The sequence below is a fragment of the Epinephelus lanceolatus genome, chromosome 8, assembly GCF_041903045.1.
Source record: "Epinephelus lanceolatus isolate andai-2023 chromosome 8, ASM4190304v1, whole genome shotgun sequence".
In the NCBI taxonomy this organism is placed as follows: domain Eukaryota; kingdom Metazoa; phylum Chordata; class Actinopteri; order Perciformes; family Serranidae; genus Epinephelus; species Epinephelus lanceolatus.
This window is the reverse complement of record NC_135741.1, coordinates 22,719,185-22,743,024: the sequence shown is the minus strand read 5'-3', so window position 1 is coordinate 22,743,024 and position 23,840 is coordinate 22,719,185. Positions and strand designations below refer to the sequence as shown.

Genomic DNA, 23,840 nt, shown 5'->3' with positions numbered 1-23,840 from the left:
GGCATAAATTAGTTGCACTGGGCCCCTGTATTCGCTGTAGTGATGGCCAGATTGTGTGCGCTATCATGCACATATCGTCTCGTCACATGATCAGAGACTTGCCATTACCCAGCAATCATCATTGCATATCTGTATATCACAAAATACCAAAGGAAATGAGTCATTATTAATTTTATTATAAATTGTTATAGTTTATAATATTGGTGAAGATTCTCAGTCATCCAGGTCATGGTTATCATAAGTGCTATATCGTAGGCAACTGGACTTGTGTGAGTTTCTTTAAGATGTTTCACCTCTCATCCAAGAGGCTTTTTCAGTTCTAAATGACTGGTGCGAAGTCGCACTGTTAGGTCGTCTGGGTCTTCCCAGGTGCTGTTGACTTTTTCTTTTTACAAAAAAAAAAAAAAAAAAAGCAAAAATAAACATAATGGAGATGGGTTTGCCTTTTTCAATGACACATACAGCAAAGGGCACTGTTTTTAATTTAGTGAGAGTCCTTCTATGAAAACAGGCGTATTTTCAAGGTGGTAATCACTCATAAGGGTCCAGTCGCCACCCAACACATTGTTGAAGGGCCCACCCTCTCTATGCAACCGCACTGCCTGCACTGTCTATATGTACACCTCTGGTAACTAGTAATCTGCTACATTTCAAAAGTAACCTTCCCAACATTGTATGTTGTGCAAAATCCAAAAACAAATGAGGATGGTATTGAGAAAACAGATCATTTATTTGCTCCTCTCCCTGAGGCTCCACAAAGCCTGAATAAAATACAAAGCTTTTATTGTCACATACACAAGGAACAAGTTACACTTTAAAATGAAAATATTAGCTTGCTGACAATTATTGGATATTCAGATGTAAAAGGCACATAATGCAACAACATGCCACACCTTAGCTGAGGCATGTAACTCCAGAAAACTCAATTTCTTTTGTCCCCTGTTTTAACGTAGTTGTCTTTCCCCTCCTATCTCCTGTAATCATTGTCCTACTGTCCCACAGTCTGTCCTTCCTGTTGTCAGTTCCTCTTAGACTTGTGTGTCCTGGTGTTGTCAGCGTGCGTCTGGGCTGCTGACAGCTGCCTCCATGCATCCATGATGAGTGCCAGCGGTATGACGATCCACAGCACGTTCATGAACACAAAGTAGAACCAGAAGTAGATTGGGTGTCCCAGCTCACTGTGAGCGTAACCGTCTCTGTGCTCTGTGTAGAAGTAAAGCACTGCTCCGTACAGCTGACCTGCAATCAGATTATGTAATGAGACACATCATGGTAAGAAATAATCATTTTATTCAGTGACAGCTTTTTTGGTATTTTTTGTCATCTTACCTAATGAAATGATGAGCTGCAGAACAAATCTGTAGGGCTTGTTAGTTAAGAAGGCAAACACAGCCCAAAAGCTGAAAGGTCCCCATAACCATGCAGTCACAGTCTCCATACACACAGTGAAGTTATCCGCTCTAGATAGAAAAGACATATGCAGCTATGATCTTTATTTTTTTATGCAAACATTCAACATAGTTCTGTGCAAAGATGAACTCACATTACATATCGACTGTCTCCTTTGGAGTACTCTTTCCCTGTGACAGAAAAATACAAACATATAGACTCAGTTTACAGCTTTTGCATTTTTCTAAACATGTTTTATTCTGTCTATACTCACACAGCTGTGACAGGAAGCTCTGGTCTCCTGGAATAACATCATAATACAGTGAGAACCATCCCTCAATGACACCATGGATGAACCCACAAACAGCAAACCAGCACACAGCCAGACGCCTCCACGTCCCCAGCCTGCCGCTGGCCCCTCTGCGGCCGGTGATCAGCCAAGTGACGAGCAGAAACACCCCAGACACAGAGAACAGGAACACCAGAATCTCTGACATAGATCGGTCATTGGCCACATATGTGGGGATGTGAAGGTCCCGTGGCCAGTAGGGATGAAGAACTCCAGTTTGTGATGTGGCATCCATCATCTGTCAGGAGAGGATGGTCAATACATTGCATCCACAGTAGGCTTAAAATTAATTTAATTAATTTTACAATGTTACATTAAAAATAACTCTTTGTCAGTTTAATGATGAAAGAGCAACAAATGTACAAATTAAGCTATTACATGTGAGGTTTTATTCAATGAGCTCTATATCAGACTGATACATGTGTTTATGTTGTTCTTACCAGTGATGAAACAAAAACAGGTGTCCAGCTGCACAGAGTTTAACCTCTGTATTAAATATAAAGTATTAGATTAATTGAAAAGTATAACTATATTGAAGATCCAACAGTCCACTGCTGTCTGTGAGCCACATGAGTGCAGATACACTCTAACCCGGAACGAACAAGAGCAGTGGGCGGTTCCTTGTGGCTACAAGAACCAATCGGAAGGCCGTGTTCATAGAGCTAGCAGCACTTGCGATCTGCCGGCTTGTTGATTGGCTCGTCACCTCGGAACATGGACGTTGTCGTTGGCAACCACCAATGAATATGTGTCTCTTACTCGAGAAGACCGTCCCCTCTTTTCACGGACAAAGTTATAAAGTATTTCAAATGTTGGTGAAGGGTGAAATACGACACCTGAAATGAAGCTATTGCATTTCAATAAATAAAAAAAAAAAAAATAAAGCTTTTATAAACTGTTCCTGGCAAATATCTTTCACTTTGACTTTGCTGTACGAGACAAGGAAGTGAGATTTCTAAAAATTAAAATGACAAAAATCATGTCAGTAAAGGACCATAAAGCATCAGGCAATTAAAAATTTTAAATGAAAATTATTATTATTATTTTTTTTTTTACATTTTATTAATAAACACAATATATGCATAAACAGATAATGTCAGGGGATCAGCACTAACATCATACATCAGCTCATGAAACTTATATTGGGTGCACATATTTTTCAGTAGTTTCCTATTTTTTAAAAAATATAATTGATTTAATGTATTGTTTGAGCTCATTTTCAAAAATTAAAAACTTAATTTATATGGCACCTTTCATACAAACATGCAGCCCAAAGTGCTTCACATGGCAAAACTGGAATGGCAAAGACACAAAACAATAAAATATTCTAAAAAGCAAACCAACCAAAACAGAACAAACTAACAAAAAAGATTATCATTCCATAGAATAAAAAGAGACTAAGTAAGTAAATAAATGAATAGAATTAAAATGAAAGGAGAGATGAAACGAAGGTAAAAACCAATGATTAAAACTTAAAAATCAAGACTTTAATGTTACTCCACATTAAAAGCCAGATTAAAATGGTAGGTCTTTAATATATGTTTAAAAATACAGAGAGAAGGGAAGAATATGATATTTTACAAGTACTAGAATCAAATTGATGATATAGCATTGATTTGCTTTAGTAGAAGGGTAGGTAAAAAGCCAAACGATACATTTTCATAAGAAAGGGAAAATTCAAAATCAGTGTACTGGGAAATTAAAGAACAGACATCCTGTCAAAAAAATATAAGAGTGGGAACAAGGCCAAAACAGATGGCATAAATCCTTTGGAATAAGTTGACAAAATGAGCAGTCCACAAGCATGTCCTTTTTATGTCCTTGTTGAAATACCTAGTGGGATAAAAAAGATGAATCATCGTAAAAGTCACTTTCTCATTTATAATAAGATATTTAGAAAGTAGGTCTGAAGTGAGGTTATTCCAGTAGGAAGCAACATTTGGGACAGAGACTATTTCATTTTGAAATAAAGCACGTACAGCACAGTTATTATTGTTCTATGCAGAGGAGAAACAGGTCCTACCAATATCAGCAACAAGATCCACAGGTAGTGAAGTCTACTGAGATACTACTGAGTTTTTAAGAAGCAATACGCTATCTAATACGACACCAGAAGGGGCTGCATCAAGAACTAAAGCATAATTCCTTGGTGGTGTAGAAATACCATACTTGTCCAAGAGTTCTAAAATATGACTTGAGGCTCCACTAGAGTTCATCACATTTTGGGTTTACTGGACGTTACACTTCATTCTTCTTAACTTACACCTAATGTCCTCGTTTGTGGACGCTTTTTGTGCATAATACACTAATCCATGTAAAAACAAGATGGCAGCCATCTTTGCAAAGTCAGTCTACAGCTGACCCTGACACAAAAGAAGACAAGGTCCAAAACCTGATCACATTTTATGGTTGAAAATTGTCTATCTGTGATTATAATGTTTGTAGCTTGATATGGCAACAAATTTGACCAATTTTAGCAATAGTAACAAGCAGGCACTGTCAATTAGGAAGTACTTGTTTGAGGACATTGGGACTTAATTATAGTTTACAATGTTTAGCTTTTTATACTTATCTGGTCCTATTGATTCCAAAATAGCTAGAAAAAATTAAAAATGCAAACCAAACAAAAGTTCGGGTCTCAGGAGGATATAATATGTAACGTTATCCATTATTTCAGATGTAATATCTGCGGGGGCAAAATTATGTTTATATAAATTAAAGACCAGGAAAAGAGCATTTGATTGTGATAAATTTGACTATTTTAAGTGGATCTTTTACCGCCATTGTAGCTACAAAGAAAAAGAAATTTAAGGCCACTTCACTGGTAAAGTTGTGTACATTGTTATTCGCTATTTTACGCAAAACACTCACAGAGGGGTCTTCGTACGGTAAGAAAAAGTAACTCCCAAGCCGTGTCAGGGAATCAACCCTGCCGTGACCCGGATTCGAACCGGGGTTGCTGCGGCCACAACGCAGAGTACTAACCACTATACGATCACGGCGAGCTACTGGGAGTCATGTAAGCGGTAGACTCAGTAGGCTTTATGAAGCCACATGAAGTCGGAAGTTGTCTTCCATATGGTCACATTACTCCATCTCTGTGAAAAGCAGTCTGCCGTCAGTTAACCCATGTTGCTCGCGCTCTCCAGAATCCTCCAGGACCTGTTAACACGACAACGAATAGGTTAGTTTGTTAGCATGCCAACTTATCAGCTACACCAGCGACTAGCGTTAAGTTAGCGGTTAGTTTTTGTGGAGCACAGCTCAGATAACATGTCTTTACTATTACTACACGTTTCTTCGACGTTAAACAGGCTTTCCACAGCAAGTAGTGTTACATGAAACATTAAACTGTGAGTTCGTTAACGTCAAGTTGCTTGATAGGTTACTTTTAACGTTAGCAAAGCAAGCTAACCGTTAAGCTAAGTTACAGCATACTTAGCTAGAGGTTATCAAGGTATGGAATATAACGTTAGCTGTACCCTTCATGTCAGTTTTTAATGTGTTTATGTGTAATGTGCCAGCTTGTTGGAAACGCACTGCCATTGGTGGAATGTAGTTACTCAAGTACTGTATTTAAGTACAGGGTGGTACTGTTTTACGCTACTTTATATTTTACTCTACAATATTAAGGAAGACAGTATTGTAGTTTTTACTCCACTGTATTTATTTGACAGCTCACTTTGCAGACTCAGTTATTCATTATTAGCACAAAATATAAATCAACTAATAAATTCTGATAAATGAGTGTAGATTTAACTACCCAGCAGTATATGGAGTTAGTGAAATAAGCTCCACTTTTACCAGCTGCAACAATAAACTGATGTACACATTAATGCATTAGCGTTGCATTATAATCCAGTGATATTACATAATGCTATATGATTATAAAATGGACCATTCTGCGTAATGGCTAGGCTAAAGTCACTTTTACTTTAGGTATTAAGTACATTTTGGTGCCATTACTTTTGTAAAGACTTAGATTTTCAATGCAGGACTTTTATTTGTAATGTTAATAGAGTAACGTTATTTGTAATTTTACTTTACTGTTACGTACTAAGTAAAATGTTTGAGTGCTTCTTCCACTACTGATTGCTGCTCATCGCTTTAACGTTTCCGTTACATCGTGGGTTATACCCTATTTTATGATACGGAACTGGGGCGTATAAAAGAAATGGACATTGAGAGCTGTACATCTGTCCCATATGGTCTAGCGGTTAGGATTCCTGGTTTTCACCCAGGCGGCCCGGGTTCGACTCCCGGTATGGGAATTACTCTTTTGCACTATATAGTATTTAATGTCTCAGGATGCCTACCTTACACACAGAATTTATTTCATATTAACAGAGTGTGATTTTGCGTAATATAATTTGAAGTCAGAATCAGTAAAAAAGTGACAACAGTAAGCATGCAGGATGGACTGAATATCATGTTGGTTATATATAACAATAAACATAACAATTAAAATATTATCCATTATTGTTTATTAAACGATTCAGCATTATGTAAGAATTACCCTTGAATAGATTAAGTGTATTTAAATGCATTGTACTAGTAATAGCTCTGCTGAATGCAGCACTTTGAATTTAACTTTTATTGTGCGCTACAAGTAATTTTACTGGGGAAAAAAATGTTTTGACTTCTTTTAGGGCTGCCAATAATCTACCAACATTCCAAGTAAAGGGTAATATTTGTTTCTTGCTACTTGTTTTTGTCAGTTGCTGAAAAAATAGGAAAATTATTATAATATAGGCTGCTTAGATATAATCACCTGAATGATGGGACTGTTTAAAAAAACAACAACATTATTTTAACATTTTTGAAAAGACAAAAAGTGGAGAAGCAAAACCACAAGTTTGCTCCACCTAATTCAATAATGGGGATACATTTGCTCCAATTGCTCCTTTGAATAGGCCACAGGGACACAGAAATAGTACAGAAATGTAGGTGTACATTCAAGATAAATGTAAAAAAATATATATATATTTAAATATTTATGTCCTGTTTAATTATCATCTATTTACGTTTTTATCTATTAATTTCCATATGGTTTATTTAGACATGTATTTAGTTATAATTTTATTTATTTATGTTTTATTTCGTTGTCGTCCTCCATACAGTTCTACGCAGAGCTGTGTCATGTGATCTTAATCACGTGACGCCCCGTGTCATGTGATGCTATGCGGAAGCAGTAAGCGTCTTGTGTACTCTAACGTTACATGGGTCAGTGTGGTCTATTTTAGCGTCGAACGGGTGATTTTCAGTAGAAAAGTCGGCGGTATTTGAGCTGGTATAAAGAGTCGACATGGGTGTGTCACAACTGGAGGAGTCTTCTCTGTTACTGGACGAAAAGCTGCTCCGTTTCATGGACCAGCTGGAGTTACTGGAGGAGAAACGAGCCGCCCTCAACTCTCTTATAGAGCAGGTAGCACTCAGAAAACCACGCAGAGTTTACCTATAATTTGCTTTAAGCAGGCTTACCACTCACAGACAGCTATTTCTGTTTAATGTGTGTGTTTTAAAATCTGAACAGTAAATGTATTTGAAGGTGTAACCCTTTTTGAAATCGAGCTGAAATACCTTTTACCCCCTCACATGTAAGGCTCTGCTTTTTTTTGGTAGTAATCTAATACAGTGATGACTATCTCTGGGTTTTGTACTGTTGATGTTGCACCGCCACGTTTCAACTGTAGCCCAGAGTGGACAAGCCAAACACAAGCTCTAGATAGGGCCATTTGTATTTTTGCATCAGCCACAATAATTAGCATTCCCTTCATGGCAAGCAGTGTTGGAAAACCACTGGCTGCCAGGCTTTATTTAATGATTTTACTGGTTTAAATACCCTGGTCCATTTGTGTTGGAGAGGAAGTGATCTCTGAATAATCCGACACACTGTAAAACATCCTGAACTTAACACAGAAATTGTAATCAGGTGAAGTTTCAGCTGGTTGTCTCTGCAGTCCTCACTGTTAGATACCACTTGAGCCCCCTAAATCTTACACACAATTGCTTTAAAGCTTTTTTTTTAGTATTTGAAGGCTCGTATTTTACCCTGTATATTCTTCTCCCACTTAAACACCTGTGTAATGTAAGGTTACCATTGCATGTTCCCCACAGGGATGGTTCTCCATTTCCAAGGCTCGATATTCCATGGGAAACAAACACGTCTCTGCACTTCAGTATGCGAGTGAGATAGAGCCACTGGTCTGTGTTCATGCCAGGTAAGGAATTTGGCAAATCTATGGGATAAATGCTGCTGGGAAAATTGTTGTTCATTGGAATTGAGTGACTGTCAATTTTTATGACTTGGATTTATGTGTTACAGAACACTGGACAGTGGTGAGGTGGATTTCTGCTCAGAAAGGGTCAAACAAAAGTGTAGTAATGAGGCTGGAAAAGATGCTAAGTCAATAGAGGATATTGGACCTCAAGAAGAAGGTCAGTCTGCCATAGTGCATATGGTAATGGAAAAGGAATGTTTGCATTTACCAAAACCAAACACACTTTTAATGTAACAAATACAGGTTTTCTTTCTACAGGTGTCAGGAGAAGAATCAAACCAAAAAAGGATACCACAGAGAAAGAGGCGAGTGAAGAAGCAAGCAGTGAGAAAGCTCCTGAAGTTACTCCAGTGAGGAAAATTGAGCAGAATCCTCAGCAAGATCCGCTGAAGTGGTTTGGGATTCTGGTGCCACAGTCTCTTAAACAAGCGCAGTCATCATTCAGGCAAGGTATGGTGTTATATTTCCAAAAGATCCTATACTTTGCTTTGGTTTTGCTTTAAAGCAATTGAATATTTGTTTTGCTAATATGTCACGATATAGCCAGGATTATGTTATTATTTTGATTTGATATGTATGTACTAGATACTGCTAAGGATAGACATGGTTTTCTTTCTCTCCACATTGTACCAAAACAACCATGTGTCAGCAGTTGTACACATTGTATCTGTTGTCACATCAATTTATTTTTGCTGAGCTTCTTAAGGCGGCACTGAGAGCTGAACTCATTGCAGCATAAGAAAGCACATGCTTCATCAGTTTAACAGAATTTATGGATCATTTACAAAACACTGCAAAGAAATGAAACATGGGCAAAATGTGATACACATTCGGCAGTTTGAAAGCACATACACACAGGGTTCCCACGGTCATGAATACGTGCTGCTGCACTGCATGACTGAAACGTGACTAGTGTCACATGATACATATTGGCACATGCAGCTCATTGGCAGGGGGGATGTCCAACATGCTAATAAAGTTAGCAAACCCTAGCAGTTTGCTTAACCACAAATGCCTGGGAAGAGTGTGTATTACAATGTGTGGCTTTTAAATGGCAAATATAATACACAGCTCAAGAGAGAGGCAGATCTTAGCCGGGCTGGAGTGAGGCTCTGCCCCAAAACTTATGATGTTTTGTTGCAGAGCAGAATAGTGGCCAGATTTAGTTGTGGGGGAACAAAGTGTGTGTTCCTCTCCACATTTGGAAATGAGCCCTTCCTCAAATTGCCTTTTGTCAGAGAAGTATACAGGCTGATTATTTTAGATTACTGAGTCATGGAAAGGGCGGAAAATATTATGGAGAACTTTCAAAAATCCTGTATGCAGCATCACAAAGCACGTTGCAAATACAGAAACACACTTAAGTTGACTCCCTGGGAATCATGATTTTTTTTTTTTCTTTTCACACTGACAGCATGATCTAGAAATCATTGCAGATATTTGCTACGCACCTGGTGTTCACCTTACTAACCTCCTGATTCAAATAAGCTGACAAAATACAAACAGTTTACCAGTTTGCCTCGGATACAGGCTAACCTAGCCTATATTTGTAGCATCTTACGTTAGGCGACATGAAGTATGTGTTATCAGATTGGTGAAGATGCTTTATTCATTTGCTTTTGTTTTGTATATTTGAATTCTTTAGTTGCAGTGTATTGAACTCTTGGCGCCACATTGGGTTCATGCACAACGTGCATATGACATAATGCTCCTTACAAGGTGTTTAGGAAGAACGTTATCATTTTATTTGTATTTTTACGCATGTGTGCAAGATGAAGCTTCAACCACAGCTCTTAATGACCCACTGGTAAATCCTTTTCCCCATCTTTAATTTTCTCTCCTTTCCCTGTAATATTACAGTGATCGAGCTGTCAGCTGAGATTGCAACCCTTCAGACTGCAGTGTTGAACACCAGACGGGAGCTGCAGCACAGCATGAAAAACAAACACAGTCTCCAGGAGGAAGCCTTAGCAGCCCAGTTGGACCAAGTGGCAGACTAAATAACTCTGTGGAGTCAAAGCTGGAGATGATCTGAGAAGAGTGTGTAGCCACAGAGAGTGACAGGTTGGAGTCAGTAGATTGTGCTTGATGGCCAAATGAACTCAAAAGTGGAGATTACAGATTGTTCTGTAATGACTTTGGGACTTCATAGTAGTAGATTACATTTCATCTTGTGTGTTTTTGACTGTCTCACTGTTAGATGTGTGGCCTGTTTGAGATGGATGTGTTTGTGGATGCTGGGTTTTAGGATTTAAATTAAATCTGTGTTGTAGACTGTAAAATTAATTTATAAAGATAAACAGAACCTGTTTGAATTTTTTTCAATAAAAGGCCATTACGATTTCTAACAAGATGCTCTTTTGTAAAGGATTTTTATGTTATAATAACTGGATTTATCTATTAAAAGCTTACTAATACTTTATAGATCAATTATAAGGCATTGATAAGAACCAGTTTATGTTGCAGGGTTGTGAAAATTTCTTTTCAGGTCCTCTCTCTCTCTCAACATGATCTTGAGAAGGTCATCCATGCTTTAATTTCTTCACAGTTAGATTACTGTAACTCATTGTATTCAGGGTTGAGCCAAAAAGCCATCTCACGGCTTCAGCTAGTGCAACACACAGCTGCTTGGCTTTTAACCAACACCAGAAAACATGACCATATCAGCCCTGTTTCAGCCTCTCTTCACTGGTTATCAGTCAGTTTTAGAATCGATTTCCAGATTTTAGTGATCACTTTTAAAACACTTCATGGTTTACCCCCCAGCTACAATGCTGAGATGCTGCTCCCCTATGAGCCAGATGGCAGCCTCAGATCCTCAGGCAGCGCTCTGTTGGCTGTTCCTCAGGCCCAGCCCAAAACCAAAGGTGACCAGGCTTTTTCAGTTGAGGCTCCTCAGCTCTCCCTGCTCAAGGATCTGAGGCTTGCTGAATCAGTGACATCCTATGAACTTATTAGTTCAAAAAAGCCTTTTATTAATTTCAACACATTGTTTATTTTATATATGCCTCATTTGATTATTTTCATAGTTTTTATCTTGTGTTGTCAGCAGGCAGTTAGTTGCCGACTTTGCTTAGCTGCTTCAGTGATGGTATTTTATATTTTTTTTGTTCTTCGTATTTTCTTAAAATGTATTATTTATTATAATGTTTATTATCATTATTATTACTATTATTAAAGTGTTAATAAATTGTGGTCTAGGTCATCTGCTGCCATTTTCCAGAAAGTAACTCACCCATATCACTTAGCATATCAATCATTTCAGTCACAATTAATCAGTACATTTTTAATGTTTATGTTATGACTCTCTGTTCTTAACTGTTTGTTTAGTATAAAACACTTCCTCATATTGGTTTTGAAGTGCTGTACAAAACAAAAAAACCTAAAAAATTACACTGTCCATAATCAGTAAGGGTATTTTTTTGCAACATTGTAAAGCATTGGTAAACAACTTACCAACCTTTAATAGCGCCAGTATGAGTATTATTATTGTTATTATTAATTCTTCACAAAGGAGGCCTTGTTAGAGTGTGGCACTGAATTGTCTTTTAGACAGACAGACAGACAGACAGACAGTACTTAATTGATCCTAAACTTGGAAATGCGTGTGACAGTAATATACATGTAAATACGAGAAGACAAAAACAGATGTAATGAAATAATAATAATAATAAAATTATGATAAATAAAATATATGAGAATATAGAAATAGAAAATATATACAAAAAGAAGTAGCACTAAAATTTAAAATATACAAAAGAAATATACAGGAATAAAATAAAAAATGTCAAAAATGCTTAAAAAGAGTATGAGAGTAGAAAAAATCAATTATACATAATATATATATATATATATATATATATATATATATATATTTTATACATAATATAGTGAGTGTATTTGTATTCTGTTTTTCCCTAAATAATTAAACAATTATAATAAATAAATAAATGCTTAATAAAATAATAAATGGTTTATTCTATTCTCCATATAGAAATCCAGTCTCAATCTTATTGTTAGTATAATATCCGAGGAGAGCTCCCTCCTCCACACTGGGGACAGCCGAACATTGCCGAGAACTGCCGAAAGGGGAGACGAGACTCGGTTTATTGTGTGTACTTCCTGGTCCAATTATAATACTGTCTGTATGCCTCCATGAAACACGGCGCTCTGCCTCCCCTTCACTCGCGTCCTAACGACGGCTGGGCGCGCAGAAACAACGCATGTAGCTTCACCACAATATCATTGATGTCTCCAGATATCCGCAGCAGCCCCGTGTACACAGATTGTGGTCGATTTCGGGCGTGCAAGCGACGCAACTCCTGCTTGGAATCAATTTTCCTTTTGTCTGCGCAACTGGCATCAACATTTTTTTTTCTTCTTTCTCATGTGTGATCAGAGATCGGGAAGTAAACACGCTGGCCTGCGCACATGATTAGAGGCGAGGTGAGATTGATATATCAGACTCAGATTGTCCTTGATCGCAAGTTGATTTCACTTCGGAGCAGAGGAACTGTGGGCTCCAATGGCGTCAGTTTCGAAGGTGTCTATTCTGGATTACTTTAATATTGTGTTTGAAGGTGAAAATGGCAAAATCGAGTCCAACTGCAAGGCGTGTGGCACCAGGATCCAGGCGAAGCGGAGTGTCACGTCCAACTTCGTAACGCATCTCAAGGTAATGACTTCAAAATGAAATGTTTTATGGTGTACACTTATTCTCTGTCTTGTTATATTCCTGTCAGCTGGCCCTACAGCATCTTTATCTGTCAGCTGTATAAACCTGACAGTCTGTTGCTTCTGTGCTCACTGGATCCTCTTCCACAGATGTCACAACAAGACAGTATGGTGGAGATGACCAGCACAGTAACTCTTCTACCTGTCCGCCTCTAACATCACTGATCCTCTTCTCTGTCTCTCTCCCACTCAGCGGAAGCACCAGGCTATGTATGATGACTTTGTGAAAAGGAAGGATATGAAGAGAGAGGGCTACTCCTCTGGCTCCCTGCATAGTTTCACCACAAATGGAGGGAGCACCCGCTACACTGTCCCCATCAGCACTAGAGTGGGAGCTGGAGGTGGAGGAGGGAGTGTTGGAGGGATGGGAACTCTTGAGGGAGGAGTAGGAGGAGGCTCTGGAGGAGGGGTGACCAAGTTTGACAGGCATGACCCACGACAGGTGTGTTGTGATTCATCATTGTTTGAGAAGCAAAAACTGGAGCTATCATGTCTGAAATCCTAAAAGTGTTAAAGGGTCATTTGTTGTTTTCTTTGTCGCCACAGGTTCTGATCTCCGAGGCGATAGCTAAGATGATTGTGCGTGATCTGCAGCCAGTGTCCATAGTAGAAAACCAAGGCTTCAGAGAGCTGCTTCAGCTCCTGGAGCCACGCTACACCCCCGAGCCCCAGCACTACATCCAGAGCCAGCTCCTCCCAGCCTACGCCTACCAGGCCCAGCTCGCCACCCGTCAGGCCCTGACCTCGGCGCATGCCCTCAGCCTCAGCCTGGATCTCTGGAGGGGCTTAACTGGAGCCACTTCAGGGTAAGGAGGTAAAATCAACCAAAAACAACATGATCCCCTCTTGGTTTGATTCCCTCGCTGATGAGTCCACTTCTCTTCCGCTCTCTCTCTGCAGGTACCTCGGTGTCACCTGCCATTTCCTCACATCTGATTGGCAGATGCGTTCAGCTCTCCTGGCGTGCCTCCCCCTGACTGGAGGCAGCTCCGGGAGCCGTGTGCTGTCAGATTTTGATGAAGTGTGTCACTCTCACGGCGTGTCAGGGAGGGCGTTTCGTGTGGTTGCGGACCCTTTTCTGGCAACGACCACAGCAACTGTAAAGCCATGTTGCCTGCCTGGTTTCCTGGTTTCACCTCCTCTTGCTAACGGGCATGACGAGGATGATGAAGAAGAGGCGGACAATGGTAACAATGTGGAGGAGGGGATCAGGAACGGTCACGGTGAGGAAGGAGAGGAAGGGGAGTGGGAGGACTCGTGGGAGCAGGGTCTGGGTGTTTGTCGAGTGGACTGTTTCTCTCGCTCCCTTGAACAGTGTGTCAGAGAGGGGTTACGCTCCTCTCAGCAGGTCACCTCCACTCTGGCCAAGGCTGCGTGTTTCTACAACTACATTACCTCTGCTGTGCCACCTGAGAAGCTCAGCCAGGTGTTTGATGGTCCTGGGTTGAATATGGGGGGACCAGGAAACACCCCCACTGCAGCAAGAGACTGGGCTGCTCAGCTTAAGGTATGCAAAGTATACAGGTAGCCCTTTACTGAAACTCCCCCTACTTAACCTTTACAAGAATGTAGACACTTAATAAATGATATGCAGATGTAAGGACTTTTTAATGCATGTTTACAGCTTTATGATGATGTATTTTATTAATTACAACTATGTTATACTATCAGTAAGAGCTGTGGTAGTTACTTGAGGAGTTATACTGACAAATACATTAATAAGCACTTGATACACTATGCAGGATTTTCCTGAAAACAAATGTGTGACTCATGAAGACGTAATCCCTCCCAGTCATCACTTATGACCCTCTAGAAGTGTGTGCCGGTGTTTAAAGACTCTGCCCTCTACCTGTATTTTCTTATTTTCTGTGTTCGAGACATTTATGGGTGTGTACTCTCACAGTGCTTAGGTCATTGTCAAGACTTGCGTAGTCTTGACAATAGATGTGGCTGCTGCAATAACACCCCTGCAGACCTTGCCCATATGTCTGTCTTTGTCCCACATTTGAAGAGCTTCCAGGCCAACCTTGTCTGTAATTTTTAAAAAGGGATTTGCACTCTTGCATTCTGATAGCATTGTTTGGGGTTCCAGAGGACCTTACTATTCTGACTGCCAGACAGGCCGCTGTAGTGGCGTATGCATCTCTATTAGCTCGTCGCAGAATTTTGCTAGAATGGAAGTCCCCTAACCCTCCATCATCATCTGTCTGGCTTAGAGACCTGGTATTCTTTCTCAAACTTGAGAAGATAAAATTCATTCTTAGGGGTTTTGATAGGTTATTATAAGGTGTTACTAGTATGCAGCATGTGTCCGTAATAACTTAATTTCATAGCCAGATTATGAAGCTGTTTCAGGAAGATTTATATTATGATGCTAAGAAATGCTAGCTTTCCTGCAATGACAAAAGCAAGAGTATATTTCCATGGTTTTAAGTAGCATAGTTTTGTTTCATTTGTGATGCAGGTGCTTCGGCGGCTGCTGGACTCCGTGGAGTTCCTGGAGGAGGTGAGTGGTCCGGGGGAGCTGGCGCTGGGTGGTTCAGAGAGAGCCCTGCTGAGGGAGCTCACCGACACTTTGGAGCCCTTCACCGAGGCCTGGGACATGGTGCAAGGGGACAGACAGGCGGACATACAGACGGACAGACATGTCTCCATCAGCCTGGCTCTGCCGTGCGTTCTCGGCCTCCGTAAGCATCTCTCTGAGACGTCGACGCCCCACTGCCCCTCCCTCCTGGTGGGCCTCAGCCAGGCTGTAGAGCGCAGGCTGGCCCCCGTCCTAGAGGACCCTCTCTACATCACTGCCACCACCCTGGACCCCCAGTTCAAGCTCACTTGGAGCAGCAACCCTGACTGGCACAGACAAGTTCTCATAGAGGAGTTGTCCAAACATTCCACAGCCTCCAGCCCCATAGACCCCAACACAGACCTACACCCTCAATCCCAAACTCCTCCTGCCCCAGCTCCGTCGCCAGTCTCCTCGCTTTCCCGGCCCTGTAAGCTGTTCTCTTTCATCAAGCAGAGACCCACAACACAAGCCAAGAGCCTGGAGCAGGAGCTGGCCGTCTACCTACGAGAGGAGCCCACAGACGAGGAGGCTTTGCATTACTGGCGGCGTAAGGCAATTGACTTTCCTCTGCTCGCCCAGGTGGCAAAGCGGGCATTCACCATACCTGCTTGTGGCACTGTAGTTGAGAGCATTTTCACTGCTGCTGGGCGCTGTCTGCGGCCAGAGAGAGGCCGCGTCTTACCAAAGAACCTGGAGACGCTCATCTACCTCAAAGCAAACTACAGATTATTATGGACTTAAAGCTAGCAGTCAGGCATTTCTTTTACCAAAATAACAACTCACGGCTTTATACCTGCAGCAAAGTTACTTCTTGGATACTAACGTCTGTTCCTCTTGAAGGGAACCTGAGCTAGCAGCATAACATAGTCCTCATCATTTGACGTGAGATGGAATGAATCACCCAGAGGCTCAGTTGTCCAGGATTACTGTCTGTTTACCATGTAGCCTGCATACAGACTATCATACCACATGCTGCGGACCAAGGGGACCAGAAGCAGATCAATACTAAAGCAGTTACTTCAACATTATTTTGCCTGGTCAGGGTCTTCAGACAACCGCAACACCGCAAAGCCTCCGCTCTCTATCCTCTGAACCCCGAACACAGCTTGTGTCTGTGCACTGACAAACCAACAATAACCAAATGGTCAATTACTGCATACTGTAGCACATGATTTATTTTCACTGATATACAGTAACCCTAGAGGTTGTGACTAATTCATTTGTTGTTTTTTTAAAGGAAAGCATCAGCTGCTAAACAATATGCATCATCCACGTATTCTTTTCTCTCTCTGTATGTATGCCTCATGACTGGGACATCATAATAAACGAGTTTCACTTCCTAACGCAGAGGTGTGTGCATTTTACAGATTTGGGTGCACTCATGCATGTATGTTACACACCTTTTTAAGCGGAAATCTGCTTCATATATCTAATTTTTGACCCTAACTCCTTCATATTTTCCGATTCCAGTCTTAGTTTTTCCTTTTGCGCTGTGAGGGTCCAAGGACAGGAGGATGTTGTATACTGTAAAGCCCCCTGAGGCAAACTGTTATTTGTGATATGGGGCTGTATAGATAAAATTGAAATTATTATTTGTACAGCCCTCTGAGGCATGTTTTGTGATTGGGCTCTAATGAACTTTGACTTGACTGGACTAATCAGCAAATCACTTTGGGTTGCCTTTGGGTTATGAAATGTGCTGTACAAATAAATTTGCCTTGCTTTATAACTCCACATGTGCTCCGTCAGAGTGGAGGTCAATTTCATTTCATTTTCTTCACCAGCACTTTCTTCCTTTTTCAATCAATGTCCAATTCTACTTCTGAACTTTGTGGAATTTAAATGGGTTTGACCCGGCGTCTGCCCCCAGACAGCTAGCTGAGGATGTTCAAGTGCGGCACAACTTTTGCTCTGTCTGACCTCACTGAAATATTTTGAAACCACTTTGCAGGGCACCGCTTTGAAGGAGAAACTGTGAACGTTGCTGTGTGCGTTTGCTTTTATTCAAGAACTCTGTTACTCTTGGCCAGGCCGGTGGGGATGTTGGGTAATTGCATGTAATTCCATTACAGTTAAATTTGAGTCAGCAGGCAGTCAGCAGTCGCATCCTACGCAGTCCTTTCCTTCAAAGCCAACTAGACTCACAACATCTTATTACTAGCAGGAGACTATATGTTGACTATATGTTGCTCCTGTACTCGTGCTCTCAAACACACGATCAGAGGGCACAAGCTGCTTCGATGCATTGATTATTTTTATGTGATAAATAGGGAGCAACAGCATCAATCAATATGAAGATGACTGGCTGTGAAGGAATTGCAATAGATCTGATTATAAAGACTGTCACGAGGATTAGATGTCTTCTTCACAGGCTGCACAACAGCTTCATCCCCGTGTTACTGTTTTTGTTATAGTTGAAAAGCACTTCAGAGGAAGTGTGTTAATCTGTGTGAGATACAATGAGATTTCCCCCATAGATCATAATTATCAAAGATTGCTGTGATCCTAATGATTATCACCGCGGGACGTCTCTGTGGATTTAGATACGTCGCTTGATATCCGTGTGGATGTGTCAGCGTGTTTATCTTTGAAAAGTGTTTTTGCTCATCCCCATGGGTGTGTTGTTGTTTGCGAGTGTATGTGGAGCAGCTTGAAGCGTCTCTCCCTCCCCTCCCTTTCCCTCCCCCCGGCTGTGACAGCTCATCCATTTGAGTTAGTCGAGCAGGCTGGGCTGCGGTCCTATTGGTAATTGCCTCTGAAATGAATTACTTGGCAGCGAGTGAGACTGAAGGAGGAAAGGAAATTGTAATTGAACTGCCCCCTCCCTCCCACCATCTCCCTTATGCCTCAAGTTATTACATCTGCAGTGCAGAAAGCCATTTTCTGTCCGCACATAGACACATACAGACGCAAAAATACACACACGCTTACAAAACCAATCTTTCCCCCTCCCCCCATACACTGGCCTCAGCAGAGGGCCATATTGATGCAGGGCGATTTCATAGATTGATTGTTCACGGGCGCATGCACACTGGGCCACACTTCACTCTTGCACTCTTAGAGACAAATACTTACACACTGGTGTTTGTGTGTGTTTGTGCCGCACTGATGTCTCTCCTTCCCTATTTGGGGTGCCCTCTTGCTGGCCTTTGTGTATTGCTAACGTGCTGCAGGTCACTGGAGTTGGCACAAACAAACGTGGTGTTCAGTATCAACAGACCCCTGGTTACCCCATACACACAGACGCATACAGGCAAACATCGTTATTAATAACCTGCCTGTTGCTGGCCCGTTGACAGTTTAAGCCCGATGGATTAAAGAGCTGCCACTCATTTTATTTGGGGTTGTATATATTTATTTCTGTTTATACACAGAATATGGTACTTTCCTTTCTGAATTTGGCAACTTCGTAAAGTGTGTAAGAGATACAAGTCCAGCAAAGCCCCTGAAGTTCCTCATGCAACACATGGTCACCCACTCTTGTGCTGTCCTTTGGCCTTTTAGCAGCCAGGGCATGGAAAGAGGAGGAGTACGTTAACCTATCCCTGCCCCAGCCAGACATGCATGTGTTGTGACTCCCACCAGGGCACACAATAGGATCTATTTCTGTAAGTGCACTAGGGTTATCACTCTACTTACCCTGAGCTATCTCTCTCTTCCTCCCTGTCCCTCCCTCTCTATCCAACACTCTCACCCACTTGCTCACAATCATGGCCGACAGAAACAGCCGGGTGTCTGTTAAGAAAAAAGACAAGAAGGTGGAAAACAAAACCAACGATGAGAAGGACAAAGACAAGGGGAAAGAGAAAAGTGTGAAGAAGCCTGACAAACTTGTGAAAAAGTCAGAGAAGACCCCCGAGCAGCCCAAGGCGGAAGAAGAGAAGAGGAATGGGGAAAGTGGAGGCGCAACAGGAGCAGAGGTGGCAAACAGTGAAGAAAATGGAGAGTTTCAGCCCATAGAACTGCCACCGTTTGAGATCATCACAGGGTGAGTGAGATTTAACACACACAACACAAGAGTTAGTGTGTCACACTTACCTGTTTTGCTTTTTAACACTTAGGTTATTAGTTGTTTTCTCTTGTATATAAAGTAGTTTTTCATGTCTTTCTTTACATCATATTGTTCCCAACGCACGTTCTATAGTGGATTTTGGCGAGGAAGGATACTAATGGCTTGCACCTGCCATCCTTACTAACCCAACGGTAAGAATAGGGATGAGTCACAGAGCTGACAGATGCCAGCCCCTGCTTTATCACTCCGCCTAGCATCTGTTCCACAGTCTCCGTCTCTCTGAGTATTAGCTGTTTGATACGAGAGATCTATTTGTGAAATCCATCTGGCTATTCATGCGCAATATAACAAAGGATTAATAAAGAAAGACAGGAGGGGAATGTGCTTTGTACAGTGGCTGAATCGTGAAGAGCCTTGCACATCTACAGATAATGGGATGATGTGGGAGCCAAAAATATTTATAGAAGCACCGGTTTACTCAGCAGTAGCCTGGTTAATATTCTATTCACTGTGTCACCATAGTTTATTTCCAAGACTCAATATCATCGCTCTTTTTTGTGCCTTGGATGGTTGACAAATTCATCTCAAAATGAGTGAGTCATGCTGCCATTGATAGGCCAGGAAGTGAATGTCAGTCACACTGTCATGCACTATCATTAAAGGTGACAGATAACTTTGGAAGTACTGTTGACACATCGTGCTGATTGGGTTTATTTACTCTTTCATGCTCATCCAAAGGTCCAGTGTGAAGGATTTAGGGGGATATATCGGCAGGAATGGAATATCATATCAGAAGTATGTTTTCTTTAGTGTATAATCACCTGAAAATAAGAATTGTTGTGTTTTTGTTACCTTAGAATGAGCCGTTTATTTCTACATAGGGAGCAGGTCCTCGTTCATGGAGGCTGCAATGTTGCATCGCCATGTTTCTACAGTAGCCCAGAACAGACAAACCAAACACTGGCTCTAGACAGGGTCATTTGAGTTTTTGCTTTCGCCACTTTAGTTATCAGCCCCTCCACGATGAGTAGCATCACAAAAACATAGACTTTTTTAGACATGAAACTGCTTTATTCAGTGTTTTTACCGGTTTAAACCACCTGGTCTGCTTGTTTTGGAGAGGAAGAGACCTCTGCTGATAATTCGGCTCCTGGTAAAAACCTCCCGATCATTTGGATCGTAAGTTATCAGACAAAAAGATGAGCACACATAGCACTGATTTGTAACATGAAACTGCTTCATTCAGTGTCTTTACTGGTCTTAATCAGCTGGTCTGCTTGTTATGGAGAGGAAGAGACCTCTGCTGATAACTCAGCTCCCTATGAAAACCTCCTGATCTATAAACACAAAAGGAATCCTAAGTGGGAGTTCACCTTCATGTTGGACACGGGAGAAGTTTAAGCTGGTTGCAATTTGCAGTCCTCACCACTAGATGTCACTAAATCCTACACACTGCTCCTTTAAAGGAATACTTCACCCAGTAAATTCATAAAATAAACTTTGTTTTCCTTGCATGCCTCTGGTGAACAAAGAATAAAAGTCAAAGGGGGCTGCATTTATAAAAAGCAAAACTATGTCAAAACGTGCGTTCACAAAGTCTCACACAACTTGTGCAGTACAATCTAAGTCTCATTCATCTAGTTGTATGCTCAGTACTTCACAAACAGACAGCCCTTTCCGATGGGGAACTGAATTCAAGTAAAACTTATTCATGTTCTTTTTAAAGCCAGACTCCGTTGACAAAAACAGTCATTTTACCCCACTTAACATCAGAGCTGCCGATCTACTGCTGCCTTGATCAGATAGTTGGCTTGTGTTATTGTGTGACGTTGCTGAATCCAAACAAACACTTTAAAACACCAAAGTCACACAATAACACAAACAAACTAACTGATCAAGGCAGCGGTAGACCAGCAGCGTCCATGTTCAGCGAGGTTAAATTACTGTTTTTGTCAATGGAGTCTGGCTTTGAAGAGAAGACAGATAAGTTTCACCGTTAGTTCAGTTCCCCATCTGAAAGGGCGTCTGTTTAGGAAGTGCTGAGCATATGACTGCATAAATGAGACTTGGATTATACTGCATACGTTTCTAAACTGATGTTTTCAGATAGTTTTGCCCCACTTGACTTCAATTCATCAAGATTGTTTTTTTTTTTTCTTTGTTCATCAGAGGCATGCAAGAAAAATGTTTTCTTTACAAATGAAACATAACACAGGGTGCGTAATTGATATGGAAATGGGGGTGAGGTATTCCTTTAACCTCCATGCACTAAAAAGCCCCGTGATGACGGCTAGTGATGTGCCTCATGAAACATTTGCTTTGGTATTTACTTAAAGGCAAACATAGTTTTCAGATCTCATTTTCAATCTCCACCAGGGAACAGATGAGCCCGTTCTACTTCAAGTTTCAGTTCAGGAACGTGGAGTACTCATCAGGGAGGAACAAGACCCTGCTGTGTTTCAGAGTGGATACACCAGGAGGCACCACAGAGCCTCTGAAAGGTTATATGGAGGATGAACATGCCACAGCTCATGCTGAAGAGGCCTTCTTTCAACAGGTAATCCACGCTCTCACTTAGCTTTTCTTACTGGCCGTATCATGTAACACATACATGAACTCCCTGCAAGCTTTGGTTTCTGTTAGCTTTTTCTGTTGTGATAAAGTTATATGATAATGTTTATTCTCTTTTATCCCTCTGTAAATCCCCTCTCTTTCCTCTCCAGGTGCTCCCTAATGCATCCCAGGAGTGTGAGGTCACCTGGTACATAACATCCAGTCCCTGTGCAGCCTGTGCAGCCAAACTGGCCACCATCCTCCAGCAGCGCAAGAAGGTCCGTCTCTGCATGTTCTGCTCCCGTCTCTTTGAGTGGGAGCAGCCGGAGATAGTGGAGGGGCTCCGGGCTCTGGCGAGCGCCGGCTGCAAACTGCGGATGATGAAGCCGTCTGACTTCATACACGTTTGGGAAACGTACGTGGAGAAGGAGGAGGAGAGCTTTGCACCTTGGGAGGATTGTCAGGAGAACTACAACTACTATGTGGAGAAACTGGCTGATATCCTCAAGTAGATGTGAGTCAGGGGGTTATTTGCTACTTGTGTGTTTAAAAAAATCATTGGATTGTGAGTTTTGTCTGCATAATGACTGTCTCATACTTATGTCTTTTGTCACAGGTGCACACGATAGACAAGATCTCCCCACTGACTGAACCACAAATCAGCCTACCTGTTATATCCCCACTGGTTGAATGTGTGTTTCTTGCCGTCACAACTGACGGTGCAGATCAGTTTTAGTTTGAATGAACACTCATGGCGACATTTTGTATTTTTTATTTTGATAATTTCATCGGGAGACCCAAATTGCTTGATTGGCAGTTGAGAGGAAGACAGCAATAACATAAACTGCTGTAACATTTAATATTAAATAAGCTGTGGTGTAGACTAACTTATATTTACTCAGATCTGGGGCCAGATGCACAACTGCGGCCATTTATAGCGCCCGTACCACTAATTCCTCACATGTACCTGTAAACCATCTTCAAGGTTATGTCTCAATCATCGTTATTAAACATCAGAAAGGTTCATTTATAGCGCTCATATTGAAACAGACTTCTTAAAGTGCTTTACAGTTGAGGATGAAAAGTAAAAAAGAAAGATTTACCACTCATAAATCATTTGAAAATTGACATTTCACACAACGAGGTGTAGCCCGCACATTAATAACATGACCAGTGAAATGTTTTTGGGCATACACAGTTTATACATCTGGCCCTAGGTGTTTGCTACAACAAGTAAAAAACCAACCAAAGGAGGACTGATATATTCTCCTGCAGGTCAACACATATGTACAGTACACATAACTGCTAACAATGAAAGCCAACAATGTATATGATTGATGCATATCACATAATGTAAACAGTGCCTTTAACAGTTCATCAGTGCAGTGACATGGATTAAACTATGTAAAGTTCTCAACAGTACTGTGCCACCAGGTCATGTTCAGTGCAAAACAAATCTGTACACATTAAATGGCAGCCTGTTGTTCCAGGGTGCAATATATCGTTAACTATTTTAATTTCCATTAAATTTGGTACCAATATTTACAGTGCCCGGAGGACGACTCCTAATTCATTTACTCGACTTTTATCCAGTACTGCAGACAAGTCAAAACTTTAAATTTTATATGCCGCTTGTAGCCTATAAACAGCGAGAATGTCTCTCTAGTTTTAATACATCAAAAAAAAATTGTAACCCATCAAAGCCTCACAGGGCTGTGTCACCCAGTGGTTGAGTTGCTAGAGCAGGTGTCCCATATACAAAGGCAATGTCCTTTCTTTAGCAGCCATAGGTTCAATGCCAGCCTGCTGCCCTTTGCTACATGTCATCCCCTCTCTCCCTTCCCCGCTTCATGCTTAGACTGTCCTAATAAAGACAAAAAAAAAAAAAAAATCTTAAAAAAAAGCCTTAAAAGTTTACAGACTTGTAATTATTTGCCAAAGTGATGCAATGAGAGC

At 41.1% G+C, this 23,840-nt stretch overlaps 5 protein-coding genes and 2 non-coding genes across 9 annotated transcripts in view; 4 read left to right on the top strand and 3 right to left on the bottom strand.

Annotated features, from left to right (window-relative positions):
• Window positions 1-711: 711 nt before the first annotated feature.
• ebp (EBP cholestenol delta-isomerase) lies at window positions 712-2,327 on the bottom strand. Its single transcript, XM_033629684.2, has 5 exons — window positions 2,179-2,327; window positions 1,664-1,976; window positions 1,544-1,580; window positions 1,330-1,460; window positions 712-1,239 (listed from the first exon to the last, which is right to left on the bottom strand). The coding sequence occupies exons 2-5, from the start codon at window positions 1,974-1,976 to the stop codon at window positions 1,019-1,021; spliced, it is 702 nt and encodes a 233-aa protein (XP_033485575.2). The 5' UTR covers window positions 2,179-2,327; the 3' UTR covers window positions 712-1,018.
• Window positions 2,328-4,668: 2,341 nt separating this feature from the next.
• Window positions 4,669-4,740, bottom strand: trnah-gug (transfer RNA histidin (anticodon GUG)). The gene has a single exon. It is a non-coding gene; the product is annotated as a tRNA-His (tRNA).
• Window positions 4,741-5,937: 1,197 nt separating this feature from the next.
• trnae-uuc (transfer RNA glutamic acid (anticodon UUC)) lies at window positions 5,938-6,009 on the top strand. The gene has a single exon. It is a non-coding gene; the product is annotated as a tRNA-Glu (tRNA).
• Window positions 6,010-6,898: 889 nt separating this feature from the next.
• vma22 (vacuolar ATPase assembly factor VMA22) lies at window positions 6,899-11,221 on the top strand. 2 transcript variants are annotated; one of them, XM_033628366.2, is made up of 5 exons: window positions 6,899-7,163; window positions 7,856-7,959; window positions 8,064-8,176; window positions 8,263-8,469; window positions 9,880-11,221. In XM_033628366.2, exons 1-5 carry the CDS (start codon window positions 7,044-7,046, stop codon window positions 10,017-10,019), a joined length of 684 nt encoding a protein of 227 aa, XP_033484257.1. In that variant the 5' UTR covers window positions 6,899-7,043; the 3' UTR covers window positions 10,020-11,221. The 2 variants fall into 2 exon arrangements, with proteins under 2 accessions (XP_033484257.1, XP_033484258.1); XM_033628367.2 differs by having other exon boundaries at window positions 6,900-7,163; window positions 8,278-8,469.
• Window positions 11,222-12,153: 932 nt separating this feature from the next.
• On the top strand, window positions 12,154-17,055 carry LOC117257818 (zinc finger BED domain-containing protein 4). 2 transcript variants are annotated; one of them, XM_033628152.2, is made up of 6 exons: window positions 12,154-12,465; window positions 12,600-12,694; window positions 12,947-13,195; window positions 13,300-13,559; window positions 13,654-14,260; window positions 15,218-17,055. In XM_033628152.2, exons 3-6 carry the CDS (start codon window positions 12,962-12,964, stop codon window positions 16,058-16,060), a joined length of 1,944 nt encoding a protein of 647 aa, XP_033484043.1. In that variant the 5' UTR covers window positions 12,154-12,465; window positions 12,600-12,694; window positions 12,947-12,961; the 3' UTR covers window positions 16,061-17,055. The 2 variants fall into 2 exon arrangements, with proteins under 2 accessions (XP_033484043.1, XP_033484042.1); XM_033628151.2 differs by having other exon boundaries at window positions 12,154-12,694.
• Window positions 17,056-18,925: 1,870 nt separating this feature from the next.
• On the top strand, window positions 18,926-23,775 carry apobec2b (apolipoprotein B mRNA editing enzyme, catalytic polypeptide-like 2b). Its single transcript, XM_033629570.2, has 4 exons — window positions 18,926-19,307; window positions 21,708-21,888; window positions 22,055-22,398; window positions 22,501-23,775. The coding sequence occupies exons 1-3, from the start codon at window positions 19,030-19,032 to the stop codon at window positions 22,394-22,396; spliced, it is 801 nt and encodes a 266-aa protein (XP_033485461.2). The 5' UTR covers window positions 18,926-19,029; the 3' UTR covers window positions 22,397-22,398; window positions 22,501-23,775.
• Window positions 22,641-23,840, bottom strand: part of LOC117258557 (hemicentin-1) — a 28,403-nt gene continuing 27,203 nt past the window's right edge. Inside the window, exon 20 of the mRNA XM_033629569.2 lies at window positions 22,641-23,748. The gene's annotated coding sequence lies outside the window, so the exon portion shown is untranslated. The remainder of the gene's footprint in view (window positions 23,749-23,840) is intronic.

Coding starts and splice junctions, on each gene's coding strand:
- ebp (XM_033629684.2), bottom strand. CDS start 1,976: ATGATGGATGCCACATCACAAACTGGAGTTCTTCATCCCTACTGGCCA. Junction 1,461..1,543: donor GGAGACAGTCGATATGTAAT/GTGAGTTCATCT, acceptor TTTTCTATCTAG/AGCGGATAACTTCACTGTGT. Junction 1,240..1,329: donor GCAGCTCATCATTTCATTAG/GTAAGATGACAA, acceptor ATCTGATTGCAG/GTCAGCTGTACGGAGCAGTG.
- vma22 (XM_033628366.2), top strand. CDS start 7,044: ATGGGTGTGTCACAACTGGAGGAGTCTTCTCTGTTACTGGACGAAAAG. Junction 7,960..8,063: donor CTGGTCTGTGTTCATGCCAG/GTAAGGAATTTG, acceptor TATGTGTTACAG/AACACTGGACAGTGGTGAGG. Junction 8,470..9,879: donor GCAGTCATCATTCAGGCAAG/GTATGGTGTTAT, acceptor GTAATATTACAG/TGATCGAGCTGTCAGCTGAG.
- LOC117257818 (XM_033628151.2), top strand. CDS start 12,545: ATGGCGTCAGTTTCGAAGGTGTCTATTCTGGATTACTTTAATATTGTG. Junction 12,695..12,946: donor ACTTCGTAACGCATCTCAAG/GTAATGACTTCA, acceptor TCTCCCACTCAG/CGGAAGCACCAGGCTATGTA. Junction 13,196..13,299: donor ACAGGCATGACCCACGACAG/GTGTGTTGTGAT, acceptor TTGTCGCCACAG/GTTCTGATCTCCGAGGCGAT.
- apobec2b (XM_033629570.2), top strand. CDS start 19,030: ATGGCCGACAGAAACAGCCGGGTGTCTGTTAAGAAAAAAGACAAGAAG. Junction 19,308..21,707: donor CCGTTTGAGATCATCACAGG/GTGAGTGAGATT, acceptor AATCTCCACCAG/GGAACAGATGAGCCCGTTCT. Junction 21,889..22,054: donor AAGAGGCCTTCTTTCAACAG/GTAATCCACGCT, acceptor TTTCCTCTCCAG/GTGCTCCCTAATGCATCCCA.